At 41.5% G+C, this 16,094-nt stretch overlaps 1 protein-coding gene across 1 annotated transcript in view; it reads left to right on the forward strand.

The window, feature by feature from the left end:
* The window catches only part of nyap2a (neuronal tyrosine-phosphorylated phosphoinositide-3-kinase adaptor 2a), a 165,951-nt gene that overhangs the window by 130,453 nt on the left and 19,404 nt on the right, over positions 1–16,094 (forward strand). The window contains 2 exon segments of the mRNA XM_068041516.1: positions 5,606–5,798; positions 9,796–9,925. Coding sequence (XP_067897617.1) covers positions 5,606–5,798; positions 9,796–9,925 — 323 coding nt within the window.

A 16,094-nucleotide genomic window follows, 5' to 3' on the forward strand; every position in this document is an offset into this window, starting at 1 on the left:
TGACTGGAGAAATGGTGTGGGGGGCGGGATTCAGATTCCTGGGATATTGGGGCGGGTTCTGGGGAAGGTGGGATCAGTACAAGGTGGACGGGTTGCATCTGGGCAGGACCAGGATCAATTTGGTCAGTGGGGGGGGGGGGGGGGGGAGGTGGTAGGTGGTATTTGCTAGTGCTGTCGGGGAGGGTTTAAACTAGAATGGCAGGGGATGGGAATCTGAGCAGGGAGACAGAGGACAGGGAAACAAGGATAGAAATGAAAGGCAGAAAGGTAAGAAGAAAAAGTGGAAGGCAGAGAAAACAAGGGCAAGAAACAAATGGGGCCATAGTGCAATATAAAGCTAAGATGACTAACAATGTTAAAAAGACAAGTCTAAAGGCATTGTGTCTTAATGCACGGAGCATTCGCAATAAGGTCGATTAGTTAACAGCGCAAATAGATATAAACATTTATGATATAGTTGCGATTACGGAGACATGGCTGCAGGATGACCAAGGATGGGAACTGAACATCCAGGGGTATTCAATATTTAGGAAGGACAGGCAAAAAGGGAAAGGAGGTGGGGTAGCATTGTTAGTAAGGGAGGAAATCAATGCAATAGTGAGGAAGAATATTGGCTCGGAAAATCATGATGTAGAATCTGTATGAGTGGCGCTAAGAAACACCAAGGGGCAGAAAACGTTGGTGGGGGTTGTCTATAGGCCCCCAAACAGTAGTGGAGATGTAAGGGATGGCATTAAACAGGTAATTAGAGACGCTTGCAATAAGGGTACAACTGTAATCATTGGTGACTTTAATCAACATATTGATTGGCCAAATCAAATTAGCAATAATACTGTGGAGGAGGATTTCCTGGAGTGTGTATGTGACAGTTTTTTAGACCAATACATTGAGGAACTAACTAGAGAACAGGCTTTCCTAGACTGGGTATTGTGCAATGAGAAAGGATTAATTAACAGTCTTGTTGCGCAGGGTCCCTTGGGGAGGAGCGACCATAACATGATAGAATTCTTCATTAAGATGGAGAGTGAAATAGTTGAATCCGAAACTAGGGTCCTGAATCTAAATAAAGGAAACTACGAAAGTATGAGGCGTGAGTTGGCTATGGTAGTTTGGAGATCTTTACTAAAAGGGTTGATGGTGGATAGGCAATGGATAATATTTAAAGAACGTGGGCATGAATTACAACAATTATTCATTCCAGTCTGGTGCAAAAATAAAACCGGAAAGGTGGCTCAACCGTGGCTTACAAAAGAAATTAGGGATAGTATTAGATCCAAAGAGGAGGCATATAAAATTGCCAGAAAAAGCAGCATGTCTGAGGATTGGGAGCAGTTTAGAATTGAGCAAAGGAGGACAAAGAGGTTGATTAAGCGGGGGAAAATAGAGTATGAGAGTAAATTTGCGGGGAACATAAAAACTGATTGTAAAAGCTTCTATAAATATATAAAGAGAAAAAGGTTAGTGAAGACAAATGTAGGTCTCTTACAGTCAGAAACGGGGGAAATTTTAATGGGGAATAAAGACATGCAGAACAATTAAAAACATACTTTGGTTCTGTCTTCAGAAAGGAGGACACAAATAACCTCCCAGAAATCTTAGGGAACCAGGGGTCTAATATGAGAGGGAAGAACAGAAGGATATCAGTTTAGTAAAAAAAATAGTGCTAGGAAAATGAGTGGGGTTAAAGGCTGACAAATCCTCAGGGCCTGATAATCTACATCCCAGAATACTAAAGGAAGTGGCCCTGGAAATAGTGGATGCATTGGTGGTCATCTTCCAAAATTCTAGAGACTCTGGAGCAGTTCTTACAGATTGGAGGGTGGCAAATGTAACCCTACTATTTGAAAAAGGAGGGAGAGAAAAAACAGGAAATTACAGACCAGTTAGCCTTACATCAGTAGTGGGGAAAATGCTAGAGTCGATTATAATGGATGTGATAGCAGAACACCTGGAAAGCCTAAACGGGATTGGACAAAGTCAGCATGGGTTTATGAAAGGGAAATCATGCTTAACAAATCTACTGGAGTTTTTTGAGGATGTAACTAGTAAAATAGATAAGGGAGAACCAATGGATGTGGTGTATTTGGATTTTCAGAAGGCTTTTGATAAGGTCCCACATAAGAGGTTAGTGTACAAAATTAAAGCACATGGGATTGGGGGTAACATACTGGCATGGATTGAGAATTGGTTGACAGACAGGAAACAGAGAGTAGGAATAAATGGGCCCTTTTCCAGGTTTCAGGCAGTAACTACTGGGGTACCACAGGGATCAGTGCTTGGGCCCCAGCTATTCACAATATATATTAATGACTTGGGTGAGGGAACTAAATGTAACATTTCCTAGTTTGCAGATGACACAAAGCTGGGGGCGGGGTTGGGGTGGGGGAGGGGGGGGAATGTGAGCTGTGAGGCGGATGCAAAGAGGCTCCAATGTGATTTGAACAAGTTGGGTGAGTGGGCTAATGCATGGCAGATGCGGTATAATGTGGATAAATGTGAGGTTATCCACTTTGGCTGTAAAAACAGAAAGGCAGATTATTATCTGAATGGTGATAGCTTGGGAAAGGGGGAGGTGCAACAAGACCTGGGTGTCCTTGTACACCATCACTGAAAACAAGCATTCAGATGCAGCAAGCAGTTAGGAAGGTGAATGGTATGTTGGCCTTCATTGCAAGAGGATTTGAGTACAGGAGCAAGGATGTCTTACTGCAGTTATACAGGGCCTTGGTGAGGCCACATCTGGAGTATTGTGTGCAGTTTTGCTTTCTTTATCTGAGGGAGGATGTTCTTGCCATGGAGGGAGCGTCAAGAAGATTTACTAGGCTGATTCCTGGGATGGCAGGATTGATGTATGAGGAGAGATTGGGTCGACTAGGCCTATATTCACTAGAGTTTAGAAGAATGAAAGGGGATCTCAGAGAAACCTACAAAATTCTAACAAGGCTAGACAGGCTAGATGCAGGGAGGCTGGGGAGTCCAGAACCAGGGGTCACAGTCTCAGGATACGGGGTATGCCATTTAGAACCAAGATGAGGTGAAATTTCTTCATTCAGAGGGTGGTGAACCTGTGGAATTCTCTACTGCAGAAGGCAGTGGAGGCCAAGTCATTAAATATATTCAAGAAGGAGATAGATATATTTCTTAATGCCAAAGGGATCAAGAGATATGGGGAGAAAGCTGGAACAGGGTACTGAATTAGACGATCAGCCATGATCTTTTTTGAATGGCGGAGCAGGCTCAAAGGGCCGAATGGCCTACTCCTGCTCCTATTTTCAATGTTTCTATCTGTATTGATACCTTGCACTATTGCCTTGTCCTTTCTCTTTAACTTTCTAAATTTCTCCTCACCTGAATCCTCCCGCCCACTATTTAGCTTAAAGATCTCTGTGCAGCCCGAGTTATACGATTCATCAGGACACTGGTTGCAGTGCAATTCAGGTGAAGGCCATCCCAATGGTACAGCTCCCTCTTTCCCCAGTACTGACTCCAGTGCCCCATGAATCAAAACCCATTTCTCCCACACCAATCTTTGAGCCTATGCCAATTTGCTTGTGGCTCAGGTAGTAATCCAGAGATTATTATCTTTGTGGTTCTGCTTTTTACTTTAGTCCCTAGCAGCTCATACTCCCTCAGCAGAACCTCTTTCTCAGTCCTACCTATGTTGTTGGTACCCACATGGTCCTCCATTGCAACCTTCTGGATCCCCATACCTGACCCACTCATAGTCACACCCTCCTGTCCCTGACCACAGACCAAGTCTGAAGTACCCAGCCTAAGGGGTATGACTGCCTCCTGGAACAAAGTGTCCAGGTAGTTTTCTTTGTCCCTGATGCATCGCAGTGTCCGAAGCTCGGACTCAAGATCATCAACACTGAGTCGAAGTTACTCGAGAGGTCAAAACTGCGCACAGTACTCCAGGTGTGCTCTCAGCAAAGCCCTATACAATTGTAGCGAAACGTCCTTGTTCATGTACTCCAAATCCCTTGCAATAAAGACCAGCGTTCCATCTATCTTCCTAATTGCTTACTGTACCTGCATGCTAACTTTCTGTGCTCCTTGTACGAATCTGAAAGATCACAGACTTGAAACATTAACTCTGCTTCTCTCTCCACAGATGCTGCCTGACCTGCTGAGTAATTCCAGCACTTTCTGTTTTTATTATCTGTTACCATTAATTTAATTCTGAAGGTTATGAAAAAGTTCACAAACTTTGGAAGCTTACTATTCAATCATACTCTCATTGACCAAAAGTTGTTGACAGGGATCAAAAAGGCAAACACATCAGTTGAACAACTCAAAAGTTGAGCCAGGAAATAGCTCACAGTGCTTTACTCTTCACCACCCTTCCATACAAAAGTTACAAGATACCAAACTGGACTGAAGTGTCCAATTTAACATTGTGTGTACTGTACGGGTACCTTGAGGTTGACACCAAGGCCAGTATGTAAAACAGGTAGATAGTGTTTGTTTTAAAGATGACTGGTATTACAAGTGTCCTTCTTGTATGTTAAAAATATTTCTACATATGATGCTGAAGATCAATACAGGAGTGAAATCACGCCACATTTGAGAACTGGATAAGGTCCATTATATAGTCCCATCATACTTGCCACAAGAAGAAACAGCAGAACAAATTCCTAAGCCCTGAATATCAAATCTGTGCTGATGAATTCATAATTGAAATGGATAGGCATGTTAAATTAAATTCTGCTAAAGTAAGTCCTATAAGGAGAGCTGAAGAATGTGTCCTAGGCGGTTTTTGGAATGCAGATCATTTTTGCAATTGTGTTGGATATTGCTAAACTGAGTTCCAAAGGCTGACAATATCCCTTTCAGAATATTTAAAAGTAACTTGCCTGAAGATATAAGAGGCTGTGGTGATGTCATCCTTTCAATGACAAATTCAATAATACAAATTGCATTTGACTGGAGGTTATGATTTGCATTGAGTGCTCTGTTCCAGTATCCACTGGGATCTCTCCACGTGGATAAAATGTGATCTCAGTCCCTGATGGGACCCATATTACTCAATTTGGAACAATTGCAGTTCAGAAACTGAATATATATCCATTGCAGGGACAAGTACAAATAGTACTTTATTGACCAACTTTTCAGTTAGGATTGTACTGCTTCCTATTACAGCTATATCTCTGTTGCAAATTATTCATTTTTATGCAGATGTATGAATAATTCAATTATATGTATACCAACTTTAAAACAGTGGGGGTTTGAATGAAATGTGTTAATCCCTGGTCTAATATGCAGATGTCGACACATGCCTTCACATTCAAACAGAAGCCTGAATAGTAAAATTTTGTTTAACCTCTCTTCTCCTCCCCCAAAGAAAGAAAATCACCTGCTTTTAGTCTTGCAGCAATCTTCTAAAATATGAGCTGGAGAACATTAGGTTCCAGGCTGCAGAGTACTGGAGACAAAATTGAAGATTTTGACTTGGCTCACATCAGCATGACCATTCGGGCGTGCAGTACTGAAGGTTATCACGACTCATGCATACCTCTAGCAAAGTCACTTAAGATCCCTATCTCTAATGTGGGCATTGTCTCAGGCTTTGAGAGCTCAGATAATTCGTTGTTTTTTTTTACAGAACCAGGGGAGGATCTAAAGGGACGGAGCTTCAGCACTGAACTGGTGCCAAAGGCAGAAGGCAAAGAGAAAGGGGCTCATGGTGCTTCAGGAGAACCAATCAAATCTCAGGAATGGGATGGAAACCCTGGGCCATCAACAACGGTGTCCAGTCGAATGGGAAGGTCCTCAGTTAGCCCGACTCTGTTAGCAGGGTATAGCAACTCAGACACGATGCAGCAAGGTAACTGATTGTCGAACCCTGTGCTAACCAGAATATAGATTTAAATAGAGTGATCTCAGAACTGCTTAAATTTTTTTGCCGGCTTCATACTTTAATGTATTTTAAATAATAAATTTACAAAATTTGCTGCTCTAAAGTTGATCTCAACCCAAATTGACTTCCAATAGAATATTCTGGAAAATCGTGTTCAAGGATGATGTTACTTTTTTGAGGGTTTTACTTCAGATATTTTCTGGGTTCAGCATCTCAGATCACTTCTAAGGACGAGTTCTTGCCCTATGGCCCATTGTGAGCCTTGACCTGGCTGATATCGAAATAATTTATAGAGCGTCCTTGGATCCAACAGAAAACTCTTGTTACAGTACATTGGCTTGCTGGGTTTCAGAAGGTGGTACAATAACTAAACTATGGCTTGGGCTATAAACAGACAAGCAGATTATTGAACAGTAAAAGGATAAGAGAATAGAAGCAATAGCACACTGTAGAATTTAAAGCAGTTACAGCAAGTTCGCTGAATACTAAACTTCATGTAGGGCTTTATTGCTGACCTTCTATGGAGCTTCTGTCTGAGCTGCCAAAAGCATCTCTCTCTCTGATGATCTCAAATGAATTACCAATTTTTATAAGAAAGGCTGAGAAAAACTTTTTTTTTAAAAAAGCATTGAAAGAAATATTGTCATGGAACTTGGAGGTTTCTTGTTCCTGGTGTTGCTATTTATAAGACTTCCAGCAATAAACAGTGGTAGTAGATTTAGAGAAAGGAAGCATACACAATGGGACAATCCTATGTCATCCGAAGGCAACTTTTATAAGTTAGCACAAATGCAGAGCTTTGTGCAGCAGAAGCTCATATTGGGAACTTAGGGGTGCCAGTCAGAGGTCTCAGTTCACAGTCACATGCTTTTTCATTCATTAAAGCATTACACTGTGAAATTGTCCTACAACATAAAGATATTGCTGGATAGCTGGCAGCCATTGCCTCTTGTTTGTCTGATGCATTCTAGGTAGGAAGACATTGTGACCTTGAGAATCGGGTGGTGGGGGGAAAGGGTGGGTGGGGCGTGAATATCGGCACATCAGTGTCAGCATCAGCCCACTCATGGCTTCCGCCGTTGATTTCACCAAACCTCACAGGGTCAGAGTGAGGAGACAGGAGTAGTCAGCTTTTCCAAGTCAGGGGAGAGACTTGTCAGGTTCCCACCCAGAAATGGGAGAAAAGTGCTCCAGTGGCTCCCTGTGTCATTTTTTCCGTCCGTTTAGGCCCAAATCCTGGCCAAGACCCCAGGGGAGCCCCACATCTACCCATCTTGTTGAGGTACATCTGATTTCACCAGGTGTACCTGCATTTATTCTACAGCGTCATCCTTGGTTCAGTAGTAGCACTCTCCCCTCTAAGTCAATCAGCTGTGTTTCAAGCCCCCATTCCAGAGACTTGAGGCCTACACTTCAATGCAATACTGGGGGAGTGATGCACAGCCGGAGATAGCAGCTTTTGGATGACACGTTAAACAAAATGCCCTGCCTGCCATTTTGGGTGGATGCAAAAGATCCCAAGGTACTATTTGAAGAAGAACAGGAGTATTCTCCTGGTATCCTAGTCAATATTCATCCCTCAACCAGCATTACTAAAATATATTATCCATTGGGTTTATCTTTCTACTTGTTGGCTTTGGAGGAGAAAGAAAAGGATTTGAGTAAATATGAAAGGGAAGTGCATTTACAGGAGGTAATCTTGCTGCATCTCCCCTGAATTAACCACCTATGTCTACAGATCAATGAATACCTACCTGTTTAAATCTGTCTTTATGACGTATGCTTCGCGAAAAAGACATTCAAAGAAATTTGCTGCATACTTAATTCAGGCCTTCTGATAGGTTTCAGGACAGGGACGGAACATCCAGTGGTTGCCAAGTTGGCCCAGCCTTGAACTTCTATGTTATTGAATCCAACCACACACAATATATGCCAAATTTTGTGATACTTTTATGCTCTTCCTGGCCCACAAACATCTTCTAGCCCACTGTCCTCCATTCTCCCTAGGATTCCCCCAACTAGTTCCACATCTTCCCCACTCCCCACCCCTTCCTCCAGCAGGCCCTACTTGCCAGTTGGCTCTGAGAATTTGCCAACCAATTTTCTACAGCATCAAAACTGCTGAACTGCAGAGCATCATCCAGTTGGCACTGAGCTTTCTCAATTTGATGACTCTTCAGTGATTTTCTGTTTGATTGTCTTTTCTGTGGAAAGGGAGAGTGTAACTTTCAACTTGACTGGGGCAGAAAACTACTAACTGCAACCACCAGTTTTCCACCCATACTGAATGCAAAAACTGGAAGTTTTAACAGAGACCAGAATCAGAAAGTTTACTCTTGAGGAATCCCTTCATGTATTTTGGCTGAATTCTGTTTTTTTGGGAATGTACACCAAGTGAGAGATAGCAACACAGGGAAAGGAATACTTTTAGTCTTTGTGTCAGGATCAATAATTGAAGATCTGGTGTTACTTTGGGTGTGGACCAGTTAATGAATGATTCCTACCAGGTTGGAGGGGTTTTAGTGAAAGTACCTCACTTAACTTTACAAGACTTCTAGTATCAATATTTATAACATGCTGGGGTAAAAATTACTCAGCCTTATATTTTTAATCTTGGAAGTTGTGCATGCTTTAAATCGCTTTCTGTGCTATTTTAGTAAGTCATTGGCCCATTAACTTCTTTTAAAAGCTGGACATAAAGTTAGGAATTATTTACGGTGATATTAGCAAATAAATGCTTAATGTACTTGAATGACATTCCTATGTCTGCTATTTTATTGGAGGTATTAGAGTAAATAGGTTAACTCCCCATCAATAGAGAAGGTCATAAGAATGCGTGAAGCATTCATACAATTATGTCACCAATGGTAAATTCTGGCTAAAGGAAGTGTGTTAACAGTTAAAATAGTTCTTTCAGAATCATTCTACCCTTTTATGCAAAGCCAAGATATAGGGTTAACTATGGCTTTATTTTCATACTGATGGCTTTATTTTCCATAGACGTGAACATCTACTTCTTTTCTAAAATAAAAACCAAAAATGTTGGAAATACTCAGCAGGTCTGGCAGCATCTGTGGAGAGAGAAGCGAGTTAACATTTCAGGTCTGTGACTTTTCATCAGAACTGGCAAAGGTTAGAAATGTAATAGGTTTTAAGCAAATAAAGTGGGGGCGGGGCAAACGATAACAAAAGGGGAGGTGTTGATAAGACAGAGGGTCACAAAGAATAACTGACCAGAAGCTCATGGAGCAAAGGCAAAAGGTGTGTTAATGGTCAAGTGAAAGACAAACGTTAGTGCAGAGAGGGTGTTAAATGACCAAATAATGAACAGCCCTGGCCAAAAGCACAAACATGAAAAAAAGTGGGCAGGAACATAGTAAAACAAAATGAATGAGGAACCAAACTAAAATAAAATAAAAAATAAAAATAAAAAAAAATAAAAATAAAAAAGGGGGGCCAGTCATGCCTTGAATTTTTTTTATTTTTTATTTTTTATTTTATTTTAGTTTGTTTCATCACTCATTTTTTTACCATGTGCCTTCCCACTATTTTTTTCATGTTTGGGCTTTTGGCCAGAGCTATTCATTATTCGGTCATTTCACACCCTCTCTGCACTAACACTTTGTCTTTCACTGCACCATTAACTCACCCTTTGCCTTTGCTCCATGACCTTCTGATCAGTTATTCTTTGTGACCATATCCTATCAACACCATCCTTTTTGTTATCTTTTGCCCCACCCCCACTTTATTTGCTTAAAACCTATTACATTTATAACCTTTGCCAGTTCTGATGAAAAGTCACTGACCTGAAATGTTAACTCTGCTTCTGTCTCCACAGATGCTGCCAGACCTGCTGAGTATTTGTAGCATCTTTTGTTTTAATTTCAGATTTCCAGCATCCGCAGTATTTTGCTTTCACCTCTTTTCTAACTCAGTTTTACTTCCACAGAGACAAAGGCAAGCTGCAAACTGGGCCGATCTGCTTCTACTTCAGGTGTGCCTCTTCCATCAATCACTCCTCTCAGGCAATCCAGCGAGTTGCAACAGAGCCAGGTACCATCGCTAGCCAGTCCAGAATGACCTCACGGTTCAACATGCCAAAAAACGTTGTCACATGTCTGTCCTCCATTTTATTACCAGCTTGTCGCCGTCTCCCTCTGTGTCAGTCATTGGCAGTAGCAGGTTTCCAAAAGGCAGGACAGTCTCTGTTTGTGGCTCATCTTTCAGTCTTTCTTTTTTAACTAAAAGAAAAAAACTTTTCATCCTGTAATATCTGACTGTGAATGAGATGTACTCTACATACATAGCTATATAGACTTTTCTGACTTCTTCATTGTTTTGTGTGTTTTAGCAGATTTGTGTGTCTTTGAAAGGAACAAATCTGATAAAAAAAAGTCTCCAATCTGTCCTTGCTGGTGTACATTTTTTCTTAGCTGTGTCGTCATAAAGACTAGCAGTGTTGTGATGTTTTGTTGCTAACTTGTACATCTTTTCGTGCAGTCGATCTTCTTTATCGTTGTTTCTTAGTCATTTTGCTGTTTGTCTGTTCTTTTGTGATCATATCACATTTCGTGTACATTATCTTTATTAAAACTAAGAACATTTCACAAAAGGCATTGGGAGCACTGAAAATCTCTGCGATTAATTCATCATGATGGGCTATCCGTCAAAGTTCTTCTATGGAAAGAAAGATTTTTCAAGAACAGTGTTCAGGCTGGCAAAAATGGAGTGACTTCTGAGGGAACTATGCAACGAACAGTATTCCCATGATTATATTACATCCTGTAACCAATACTACTAGTCTATGGTTTTCACAAAAAAACAAATGGAGTTTCAGAGTTGGCCCTCTCTTCCCCCAAAACATTGGTAAAAATCTCAGGAAATCTGGTAATCCTATTTAGTAAAATAGAATTTGCCTTATTCATAAACCCAAACCCAATTATAAATGCATGAAATTGTGAGGAGTGATGCCATAAACGTCAGTAAAAGTAACAAAGATGCAATGTGATTAATTCAGTCACACTAAACATTTTACTGCATATTTTATCTACTGTCCCTGAGGGGTTTTGAGAGTAGATGTTTAGATGTCTTTACAGTGAGAGTTTTTTGTTTCTTGATATCATCACCTGAATTCACCCATACACTTTGGCAGACACTGATTGGCAGAAGGCGAAGTTATAGTAGGTGCTAATGTTATGTGACAGAAAAGATTTCAGTGGAAAATGATCATTTGGAATTTGGAGCAAAATCTTGTAAAATCCTATGATAAGTCTCATGGTGCAGTTGGTTTGAATTTGCTTAAGCCACAAACATTGTAACATCATTTGCTGATAATAATTGACACAGCACACACACAAGAAATGACATGTCAGAAATTTCCAGAAATGGTAAGTAATTAAATATTTTTTTTAAATCAGCAGGACATGAAAAAAGTTTTTTCAGTATATTATTTTATAAAGAAAACAGTCCATGGGAGATTGGCTAAGCTGTAAAAGCAACATTGAGGTCCACATATAGCTCTCAAGCTTTTGTCTGACAATTTTGGGTATCCTTGAACCTTGTAATTGCTTTTCAGCCTTTTCAAGTTTCTCTTCAGAAATAATTGTTCCATAGCAATTCGCAATCAGTTATTGCCTTCTACTATTTTTGGAGTATCTTCTTTGTGCTTGCTTTATATAAATATTACGATCAACCCACTTATTCAAAGAGCTGTGGCTAGTTGTGTCAATGTAAATGAAGATCGGGTAGCTTCTGTAACGTGCAATGTCAGTTTTATGCCTGGGTGGCAAGTTGAAAATCTACCCCAGTATCCCTACAGGCTGACACTGCATAGCAACCACTGGAATATTTAGCAGAGAATAGAGGAGAGGAACTATTCAATGGTCAATCAACCAAACATTTTCAAGCAGTAAAATTGGCGTCTGAGCAATAGAGTAGTATCCAGTTTACATAAGTCTGACATCAAAGTTCGAGTGTCCTCATTAACCCTTCCAATTGAACATATGCACTGTACCTAGTTGACTAACAATTGATTATTTCAATACTTGCTTTCCATTATTCCCACTTTATGTCACATCAAGCACGTTATCAAAAACTTTTTTCAGTATAGATTACGCAGAATCGACAGCCCAGAAATAGACCATTCAGTCCAACTGGTCTATGCTGGTGTTTATACTCCACACAAGTTTCCTCAATCTCTAATTACCCCTTCCCATATCCCTCTATTTGCCTCTCCCTCTTATATGCAGCAAACTTCCCCTTAGATGTGTCAACACTATCTGCTTCGGCCACTCCACGTTGCAATGAGTTCCACATTCTCACCACTCTCTGTGGTCAACTTAAAATTGCTGAAATTGGCCTCAAATTGGGGTTGGTAGTTTTACCACCCTGCTAACACAGACGCTCTGCCCATTATTACTTTTACAGAGGCTTACCACTGGTTGGCAGGAAGTTCCTGTCTGTTTCAGGCAAAAGACCACTTTTAATGTACAAATAGAGCTCCTGTGGCATATATGGGACAGCAATTGGCATTTTAGCACTGAACTTTTCACGCTCTGACCATTGTCACTAGTGATGCTGCCAAAGAGGCACCCAAGTAGGAGTGCTCCTCCAGGCCCCAGGAAAATAATCTAGGCCACTGCCTCCCCAGTTTCCCTTCACCCCCATCTACCTACTGCCTACTACCCAACCAACTCCCCCCACTCCCCCCCTCGTAAAGTTTGACACTTTGCTGCCAGAATGGCTGCCCAATATTTTGCTGGCATGAATCCGGTAAGCTGAATTGGGATGTTCATTTGGTGCAGGCAGCTCACTGATGCTATATAAATGAAGCATGGGCCGTAAAAAAAATAGCTCCGGCCTCTTCACTTGCAGAACAGGCTCTCTCCGCTGGTCATCCAAGTAAAAGTGAAAATTGTCCTCTCAGCATTAAGACATTCCTCCCAAATTCATAATTTAATCTGTTAATGACTGTCTTATATTTTTGTACATTACAACAGTGACTATATTTGAAAAGTACTTCACTGGCTGCAAAGCACTTTGGGACATCCTGAGGTAGTGAAAGGTGCTATAGAAATGCAGGTCTTTCTTTTTAATACCCCCTTGTTCTAGACTAACCCATAAATAAAAACAGTTGCTCCAGATCCACCCTGCCAAACCCCTTCATAGTTTTTAAAGAGCTCTATCTTCTGTGACACCATGAAGGATCACCAACCTATTTGGAAGAATTCAAATTCTTGCTGTGCAAAGACTCTGTCAGACTGTCGTTAACTATCTGAATGATCAAACCACATACTGAGCACAACCAATCTATTAAGAACACACAGTACCTCAGTGCAACCTACACATAAACACAATTTGCACTCAGCTTCCACTATACAAATACTTCTACCTCTGAGTTCACATGAAGGTCATGCCTTGTTTTCTTAATGCAACAGCTAATACTACATCCCTCGTGAGCTTTTCTGGAAAAGAATAATATATTTTCTTTGTACAACCCCAATCTAGATGGCAGTGTTGAAAATTGTCCATGACCAAGATATCCTGATTCTCCGGTGTTATTGAGCCTGATAACAAAGAACAAATAAACAAAGAACAGTACAGCACAGGAACAGGCCATTCGGCCCTCCAAGCCTGCGCCAATCTTGATGCCTTCCTAAACTAAAACCTTCTGCACTTCTGGGGTCCGTATCCCTCTATTCCCATCCTATTCATGTATTTGTCAAGATGCCTCTTGAACATCGCTATCGTACCTGCTTCCACCACCTCCCCCGGCAGCAAGTTCCAGGCACTCACCACCCTCTGTAAAGAACTTGCCTCGCACATCCCCTCTAAACCTTGCCCCTCTCACCTTAAACCTATGTCCCCTAGTAACTGACTCTTCCACCCTAGGAAAAAGCTTCTGACTATCCACTCTGTCCATGCCGCTCATAACTTTGTAAACCTCTATCATGTCGCCCCTCCACCTCCGTCGTTCCAGTGAAAACAATCCGAGTTTATCCAACCTCTCCTCATAGCTAATGCCCTCCAGACCAGGCAACATCCTGGTAAATCTCTTCTGTACCCTCTCCAAAGCCTCCACGTCCTTCTGGTAGTGTGGCGACCAGAATTGCACGCAATATTCTAAGTGTGGCCGAACTAAAGTTCTGTACAGCTGCAGCATGACTTGCCAATTTTTATACTCTATGCTGCGACCGATGAAGGCAAGCATGCCGTATGCCTTTTTGACTACCTTATCCACCTGCGTTGCCACCTTCAGTGACCTGTGGACCTGTACGTCCAGCTCTCTCTGCCTGTCAATACCCCTAAGGGTTCTGCCATTTACTGTATACTTCCCACCTGCATTTGACCTTCCAAAATGCATTACCTCATATTTGTCAGATTAAACTCCATCTGCCATTTCTCCGCCCAAGTCTCCAACCGATCTATATCCTGCTGTATTCTCTGACAATCCTCATCACTATCCGCAACTCCACCAACCTTTGTGTCGTCCGCAAACTTACTAATCAGACCAGCTACATTTTCCTTCAAATCATTTATATATAATACAAACAGCAAAGGTCCCAGCACTGATCCCTGCGGAACACCACAAGTCACATCCCTCCATTCAGAAAAGCACCCTTCCACTGCTACCCTCTGTCTTCTATGACTGAGCCAGTTCTGTATCCATCTTGCCAGCTCACCTCTGATCCTGTGTGACTTCACCTTTTGTACCAGTCTGCCATGAGGGAACCTTGTCAAAGGCTTTACTGAAGTCCATATAGATAACATCCACTGCCCTTCCTTCATCAATCATCTTCGTCACTTCCTCAAAAAACTCAATCAAAATAGTGAGACATGACCTCCCCTTCACAAAACCATGCTGCCTCTCGCTAATAAGTTCATTTGTTTCCAAATGGGAGTAAATCCTGTCCCGAAGAATCCTCTCTAATAATTTCCCTACCACTGACGTAAGGCTCACAGGCCTATAATTTCCTGGATTATCCTTGCTACCCTTCTTAAACAAAGGAACAACATTGGCTATTCTCCAGTCCTCTGGGACCTCACCTGTAGCCAATGAGGATGCAAAGATTTCTGTCAAGGCCCCAGCAATTTCTTCCCTTGCCTTCCCTTACCTTGCAGGTAATTCTGTACCTGCCGAGTATTTCCAGCACTTTCTGTTTTTATTTCAGATTTCCAGCATTTGCAGTATTTTGCTTTTATGATAATTCTGTAGCTTCTGATTTCCTGGCTTACTGAAGCCTCTTTGTCAGATTCATCCTGTCCAGTGTGGCCCTGTGTTGAATTAGGTATGATGTTTCATCAAAAAGTCCCAGCTGCACCATTAACGAAAGAAGATCATCTCTGTACCTTTGAAAACTTTGTGCCCTGAGGCCTTTGAACTTGTTTTTTTAACACCTGGTTTAAATGCTTCTGGATTTCATGTAAGGTGTCAGAGTTGTGAATTGTTATTTTTAATTCCCTGTGTTTTTTTGAACTATTTCCAAATCCAGCCATCTCGTTAAAGTTTGCTCAGTGATGGTAAACTAGTCATGTAGTTTTCCTAGGCTATAATGAGGGACATTTCTGAGGGACAGGATTAATCTCCACTTGGAGAGTCAGGGATTAATCAAGGATAGTCAGCATGGCTTTGTCAGGGCAAGATCATGTCTAACAAATTTGATTGAATTTTTTGAGGCAGTGACTAAATGTGTAGATGAGGGTAAAGCAGTTGATGTACTCTATATGGACTTCAATAAGGCTTTTGATAAGGTCCCACATGGGAGATTGGTCAAGAAGGTAAGAGCCCGCGGGATCTAGGGCAATTTGGTAAATTGGATCCAAAATTGGCTTAGTGGCAGGAGGCAGAGGTTGATGGTCGAGGATTGTTTTTGCGATTGGAAGCCTGTGACCAGTGGTGTAGCGCAGAGATCGATGCTGGGACCCTTGCTGTTTGTAGTGTACATTAATGATTTAGACGTGAATATAGGAGGTATGATCAGTAGGTTCATGGATGACACGAAAATTTAGTGGTGTCATAGTGAGGAGGAAAGCCTTAGATTACAGGACAATATAGATGGGCTGGTAAGATGGGCAGAGCAGTGGCAGATGGAATTTAATCCTGAGAAGTGTGAGGTGATGCATTTTGGGAGGATTAATAAGGCAAGGGAATATACAATGGATGGTAAGACCCTAGGAAGTACAGAGGGTCAGAGGCACCTGGGTGTACTTGTCCATGGATCACTGAAGGCAGCAG

This window comes from Heterodontus francisci, chromosome 11 (genome assembly GCF_036365525.1).
Source record: "Heterodontus francisci isolate sHetFra1 chromosome 11, sHetFra1.hap1, whole genome shotgun sequence".
NCBI lineage: Eukaryota > Metazoa > Chordata > Chondrichthyes > Heterodontiformes > Heterodontidae > Heterodontus > Heterodontus francisci.